Genomic DNA, 7,500 nt, shown 5'->3' with positions numbered 1-7,500 from the left:
TAAGATGTCATCTCTAACAATGCGTGAATTTGAGCGATGAGCAACATGTCAAGCCCCGCACGAGGCACCATAACCTCTCACACAAATTTTCCTCTTCGAATTACTGCGCGGTAACTTGTACTAGACACACACTTACACAGTCAAGCGTACTTATTTATCATCAAGTCCTCACAGTTATCACTAACTTCAGAACCCCCCGAGCGCGCGCCGTCACTTCCGCTAAGGTCGCTAGGCCGCTAACCTAAACGTCCTCTTTCGCTCGACATCCGCTCGTCCGTTTGCGTGCTTCATGGTCCGCCGGATATGGCTTCGATGGGAGACGGCAAGGACGATGCCTGGCTGTACTTGGGCTGACACACGCATCCGGACTCTACCAGCACGTAGTCCTGACCGGTGAGCGTGACTGGGCCCAAAGGAATCACCAGGAACAGGTAAGGGACGTAGGTCTGCACGCAGCTGCCCTGCACCACGTCGCAAGTGTCACTCCTGGGGAAGAGCGCGCGTGCGAAGCATTAGTGATTGTGTAACCAATCCATGAATCATTCTGTAATAGTTTGGCATACAAGAATTCGTCATTGTCAGTAATCGGGACAGTTACTACATTTTATTCCAACGAGAGAACGAAAGCGATATATATATATATATATATATATATATATATATATATATATATATATATATATATATATATATATATATATATATATATACAGAGAGGGAGAGAGAGAAGGAAACCGAACGAACACTTACTCGCACACTTCGAAGATCACCTGCTGCAGGAGGTCGGGGAACTTCTGCACGATGGTGACGGGCTGTCCCGACGTGAGGCTGACGCCGTACATGGGGGCCGTCGTGTTGTACCTCGTCTGGCACATCCTCGCCGGCGGTCCCTTGGGGCACGCAGTCGAAGACGACGAGCTCGAGGAGGACATGGTGCTGGTGGAGGTCGAGCTCTTGACGGAGGTAGACATTCTGACGAGGTTCTCCTGCACGGAAGAGGCCACGGCGCGCGCTGGGGACGACGGCGAGGAGTCCCTGTCCGGCATGCTGCGCCCTGAGGAGGAGACACGGGTTAGGGGAGGGAGGGCGGGAGGGGAGGGGGCAATAGCGCATGGGGAGAGGGGAGAATACGGAGCTTAAAAAGGGGTGGAGAAGAGGGGGTTATATGGAGGGGGAGTAAAAGGGGGATGGAAGGAGGGGAGAGAATAAGAGGGTTAGAGAGGGGGAGCATAAATAATGGATGTGGATAATCTATTGTCTATATGGTTTCTGTACACACACACACACTCATACACACACATACATACACCAATGCTGATTAATGCCAATTAAAAATCCATGCTGCAAATTTCTTCTTATTTCCTCTCCTACCACAAAGACAGCTAAAAAATTTTACAAACTGCTTGACGATGTTTAATTCAATAAGTAACTACGGTAGCACATTTCGTTCTTAGCGCTCGTCAATATCCCGGCTCTCTCTCTCTCTCTCTCTCTCTCTCCTCCTCTCTCTCTCTCTCTCTCTCTCTCTCTCTCTCTCTCTCTCTCTCTCTCTATATATATATATATATATATATATATATATATATATATATATATATATATATATATATATATATATATCTAGCCCACTCAATCACTCTCTCTCTGTCTGTCTCCTCCTTCTAGCCACCCTCTCCCCTCCCGCTCCCTCTACCTCACCTCCTCCGAGTCATATTCCTTTGACACTCCAATACACTGTGAACATTGTGTAAACTCATTCATCATCTATATAATAACGACCCCAATGTCTGCCTACCTGTCTGACACATCTACTACCCGCTCCTCCTTCCCCCACCTCCCCCCTCGCCTCTCCCCCACCTCCCCCTCGTCTCTCCCCCACCTCCCCCTCGCCTCTCCCCCACCTCCCCCTCGCCTCTTCCCCACCTCCCCCTCGCCTCTCCCCCACCTCCCCCCTCGCCTTTCCCCCACCTCCCCCCTCGCCTCCCCCCTCCCCCTCCTTTCATCGTCTGCGGCCGCTCACCAGACGGCACCAGAGCCAGTCGCGAGATGGCACTGGCAGTGTTGCTCACCCTCATTCGTGCCGGGACGTTGTCTGTTTGTCATCGCTTGCTCGAATTCTGTCTACAATGCTTGTTGTTATTTGTCATCGTGTTTTTATTGTTGTTGTTATTATTTTCGTATGTTATTATTACTTTAGGACTGTTATTGTTATTATATTTTTGTTATGATTATAATTATCATCATACCCATTATTATCATCATATCTATCATTTTACCATTATCATTATAATTATTATTGTTATTATCATTATTAGTATTATTATCATCATCATCATCATCATTATTATTATTACTATTATTATTATTATCATCCTCATTATCATTATCATTATCATTATAATTATCATCATTATTTATGCAAAATGTGCAAGGCGCCCAAGTCGCATAATCTTACACATTACTTACTTTATAGCTCAAAAACTGCAGCATATCGATCAAATAGCACTGTCCAGAGACCAGTACTTATTGATCATATTAATTTTATCATAGCATCTTACCCTGGCTTTTTACAGGGCATGTACACTGTTCTGTAATTAGATATATTCAAATCAATTCAAATCTTTTCTTCTTATTATTCTTCTTCTTTCCCCTCCTCTTCTCCTCTCTTCTCTCTCTCTCTCTCTCAAACAAGATCTATTCATTTATCAATCAATCAGCCAGTTGCCCATCCACCCACCCTGCGCCCCCCTCCACCCATGCTTCACCCCAACCAGCCTCCCTTACCCTGCGGCCTGAGCGTGGCGTGGTCGTTGTGTGCGTTGGCGTCGTAGAACCCCTGCATCAGGTTCTCCCTCACGATCGCAGGGTCTAGCGTCTTCATGAGAGTCCTCCCCCGACGCATTCCTGAAGGAGGCCCGAACTCGCCATCAGCGTAGAGCCGGTTGATCAGCTTCCTGCGGGACGATGGGAGGGCATGGATGAGGGGAAGATGCTGTGGGTCAGAGCCCGGGGAGAGAGGACGGCGCGTGAAAGGGTTCAGGGTGATGTCGAAAGGGTCTCACTTTCCAGTGTTTTTTTTTCTCTTTTATCTGGATTGGGAGGTATCTAGATTATATATATATATATATATATATATATATATATATATATATATATATATATATATATATATGTGTGTGTGTGTGTGTGTGTGTGTGTGTGTGTGTGTGTGTGTGTGTGTGTGTGTGTGTGTGTGTGTGTGTGTGTGTGCGTGTGTGTGTGTGTGTGTGTGTGTGTTTATATATAAATGTATGTTTTTTTTCTCCTTTCCGTTTATCAAAATTATACTTGAATCTTTCTTGTTACTCAAAATATCAATCTCCGTATTAATGACCATGTTACCTTGTTACATAATATGAGTTATAACCAGCACCACAATGGTGCCCACGAAAATCAAGTACATGTACCATATATCATATGAAACAATGATTACCCAAATACCTTAACGTGAACCGGAAAATAAGCTTCACTCCAGGTCAAGCCTAAAAAGGAAAACAACAAAGAGGAACAAACTACCCAAAAGAGATTTTGAAACCACGAAAACACACTCACGTTGGGTACTTCATGCCGTCGGGGCCGAGGGCGTCAGGGTCGGTGAGGGCGTCTCCCCAGGCGTACTTCGCAGCGCCCACAAGTCCGCTGCCACACACCGCCGCCCACAGCACCATCAACGTGACCTGGGGGGAGAAGAGGTCGTGTTAGGGCGACTTTCTTTTAGGGGAGAAAGAGGTGACAGATTCAGCAACTTTCCCGTAAAAATCCTCTTTTTCTTTTCTTGTACTAAGTAAACAGTACCATTTATCTAATCATTTGTAATTATTATTCTTTGCGAGATCTTGTCTTATGTTTTCTTTTTTCCATGTCCCAATGAATACCAAGCAGTTTTTTTTTCTTTTATCATAAAGAGTAAGGAAGTAAATGATAAAGACCGTGATAGAGAAGAGGCTGATAAAGGGCTGAAGAAAAAGAAAGAAGAAAGAAGCTGAACCGAGGAAAGAGTAAGTGAATAACAGCGAGAAAAGTTCGAACGTTCGAAGACGAAAGAAAAAGTCATTTTCATCTGTAACCTTTCACCTTTTCTTTTTTAGCGTTTTTTCCCTATGTTTCGTTTCTATGTCATGTCCTATCATTGTACTGCGTTTCGGAGGATAATCGACCATTGTGACAAGATGTGTTTTTGTTTTGTTTTCCTTTGTTTGTGTTTTTTCTGGTATGAGATATTTCCCATTTTCTTTGGCTGGTTAGGTTGAAACACCTTCCGACTTTCTTTGTTTATCTCTCTCTCTCTCTATCTCTCTCTCTTTCTCTTTCTCTTTCTCTTTCTCTTTCTCTTTCTCTATCTCTCTCTGTCTCTGTCTCTGTCTCTTTGTCTCTGTCTCTGTCTCTGTCTCTGTCTCTGTCTCTGTCTCTCTCTCTCTCTCTCTCTCTCTCTCTCTCTCTCTCTCTCTCCTCTCTCTCCTCTCTCCTCTCTCCTCTCTCCCCCCCTCCCCCTCTCCCCCTCTCCCCCTCTCTCTTTCTCTCTTTCTCTCTTTTCCTCTTTCTCTCTTTCTCTCTCTCTCTCTCTCTCTCTCTCTCTCTCTCTCTCTCTCTCTTTCAGGCTCTTATCATCCTTCATATTCTACCTCCTTCCTTCCTCTCTTTCCCTCATTCCCTTCTTCCTTCCCACCTCTCCTCCCCTCATCCCATCCCCCTTTCTCTCTCTCTCTCTCTCTCTCTCTCTCTCTCTCTCTCTCTCTCTCTCTCTCTCTCTCTCTCTCTCTCTCTCTCTCTCTCTCTCTCTCTCTCTTCTCTCTCTCTCTCTCTCTTTCTTTCCCTTTCCCTCCCCACCCTCCCTCTCTCTCTCTCGTCTTCATAATTTTTGCTCAAGATGCGAAACGAGTGAAAGAAACAGCTGCCAAGGTTTATTTAGGCAGATCAGCTGATCCTTTTCCTTTCCGCTCCATTCAAGCCGCTGTGTACGTTGAACTGACTTGCAAGCCGATTCCCTCATTGACTGACAGCTGCCTCGGCTTGTTTCCGTTTGTTTGCTTACTTGTTTGTCTATAGGAATATCTTTGCGATTGATTTGGATTCATCCAGATGGACATCCCTTGACGCATAGACACATACGGAATTAGTACATATATTCACGAACACACGCACATGCACACATACCCACACACACACACACATGTATACTGGAAAATGCGTTGATGATCTTAGAAAATGAATAAAGCACGAATAAATGAATAACTGAGGATGAATGACTAGAGGAAGGGAAGGTGGGCGGACGAACAGATATACGAGGGGAAGAAGGGGAAAGGAAAGGGATAAAAGAAAGAGGAGACGAGGGGAGAGAATGGAGAGGGGAACAGAGAGAGTGGAGGCTAATATTTTCCATTTGAGACGTTTAGAGGCGAGTTTGAGAGGGTTTTTACAAAGGACAGTTTATTTGTTTTTTTTTATCTGTGTGTATGCATACTCTCAGGTATTTTTCTTTTTGAGCGCGTGTGTCTATCGAATGGATATGCATGTGTATATGCAGGTCCATGTACATGTCTGTGTACGCATGCTTAAGCCTGCTGTATATACACACATCTGTCCGTTTATGCAAATTCAAGTGAGACCGACGTCCTGAGCGAAAACTTAATTGCTTAATTATATAACGGCAGGTAAGTGATCAAAACGGTTGTGGACGCACGCGTACAGCTCGGCACAGACATAAATACAGACACAGAAAAGATTATGTGAGTAAATGTTTGTCTTACATAAATGCACAAATATCTAGAGAACTATAAATTCATCTCCAAAATATTTAAGTCGATACACAAATACACATCACCGTCGGTAACTGAATCATACTAGAAATAGATAAATAAAAAAACGAAAAACGAAATGCGTGTTCGGATGGGGTCCTATTTTCCAGCGAGACACAGAGTGGCACGCCAAGGCACTTTCCCCGCAGGCACCAGCCGCCAGGACACATCCGGTGCCAGTGTTAGCAGACCACGAGAGAAACGCGATAAAGTGATTAAAGAAATGCAACAATGAATTATTCTAAAGTATTTAGAAGTATTAAACACACACACACACTCACAGCTATGTGAAAATATATCGACAAAACGAAGTCGAAAAGAAGGAAAGTAGGGAATTTGAGAAAGGGGGAAAGGGAGAGGGTACCGACCCCCCGTCCCCCCCTTCCCCTGCCACCGCAAATGCTGACCAACACAACACACGATGGTTGCGGGAAAGGGAGGTCAAACCATACAATACTATACAAACCATAATAATATACGTCTAGAGAATGGTTTAGACAGGTCGGTTACACTGTTATTGTGCATTGTATGTCACGATTGCGTTAATGATAACAGGATAGGAGAAAAAGTATAGTAGAGAAGGGAGGTGTATATAGTATTTTACTGTTAATGGTCGTCTAGATGTGTTCATCTGTATTGCTCTTTCTCCATTCATCGTATGTTGTTTCCCATCTCTCTCTCTCTCTCTCTCTCTCTCTCTCTCTCTCTCTCTCTCTCTCTCTCTCTCTCTCTCTCTCTCTCTCTCTCTCTCTCTCTCTCTCTCTCTGTCTCATATATATATATATACACATCTGTCTGTCTGTCACTCAATCAGACAATATATTTATGTTTACCATTTCCATTTCTCTCTCTCTCTCTCCCTCTCCTCCTCCCTTCTCTTGCCTAACCTTCCCTTTCACATTTCCCTTTATAACTCCCTTTTTCCCGCTTTAAGGAAGTAGATAATAGTGTTTACTGCAAATTACGTGAGAAACTGAAAAAGGGGGGAGGCAGGGGGGGTGGGGGTGGAGTGCTGTAGGTATGTCGTAATAGGGAAGTAATATCATGTGAGCTTTTGTTTTTATTGCCGTTTTATTCATATTTGTTGTCGTTTTTTTAACTTGTCTTTTCTATTACTATTATTATTCTGTTTTTAGCACAAGCGGAAAGGGAATGCGGTTCTACAGTACTGAAATATCGAGTCATGCCGATGTTTATAACAATATTATAATAGTATGTATTGGGGCTAACATAAGGGTGATCATGACAGTCGCAGTGATAATAGTAATAATGATAAAAATGATACTATAATAGTAGTCTTACCGTCAATGACAACAACGATAATAAAAAAAATAAACAAAACAACAATAGGTATTGATGATCATCATGATCACTATGATGATGATGATGATGGTGATGGTAATAATGTTAATGGTAATAATAATAATGATGATGATGATAATGGTGATAACGGTAATGATGATACATCAATATCACTCTCATCCTCACTATCACCATCAGCCTGCAACATAAAATACGTAAAAAGAAAAAAAAACATCACCTGGGCCGGACCATGCCACAGAAAAGCGAAATCGAGGCCAAATAACGTTCTCTCACGCAATGATATATTCTCGTACGCAAATGTCTCGGATGGCGGAAAAAGGGAGAAAAAAAGTGTGCGGTGTAG

General features: G+C 43.5%; 1 protein-coding gene across 1 annotated transcript in view; it reads right to left on the bottom strand.

The window, feature by feature from the left end:
- LOC113806124 (uncharacterized) overlaps positions 1–7,500 on the bottom strand; it is a 31,772-nt gene that overhangs the window by 679 nt on the left and 23,593 nt on the right. Inside the window, exons 2-5 of the mRNA XM_027357238.2 lie at positions 3,592–3,716; positions 2,785–2,954; positions 751–1,054; positions 1–486 (exon numbers count right to left, since the gene is read on the bottom strand). The exon at positions 1–486 is cut by the window's left edge and continues 679 nt beyond it. Of these exons, the coding sequence (XP_027213039.2) occupies positions 288–486; positions 751–1,054; positions 2,785–2,954; positions 3,592–3,716 (798 nt within the window). The 3' untranslated portion in view covers positions 1–287. The remainder of the gene's footprint in view (positions 487–750; positions 1,055–2,784; positions 2,955–3,591; positions 3,717–7,500) is intronic.

This window comes from Penaeus vannamei, chromosome 33 (genome assembly GCF_042767895.1).
Source record: "Penaeus vannamei isolate JL-2024 chromosome 33, ASM4276789v1, whole genome shotgun sequence".
Classification (NCBI taxonomy): domain Eukaryota; kingdom Metazoa; phylum Arthropoda; class Malacostraca; order Decapoda; family Penaeidae; genus Penaeus; species Penaeus vannamei.
Note: the sequence above shows the minus strand (reverse complement) of the source record. Positions and strands in the feature narration are given on the sequence as shown.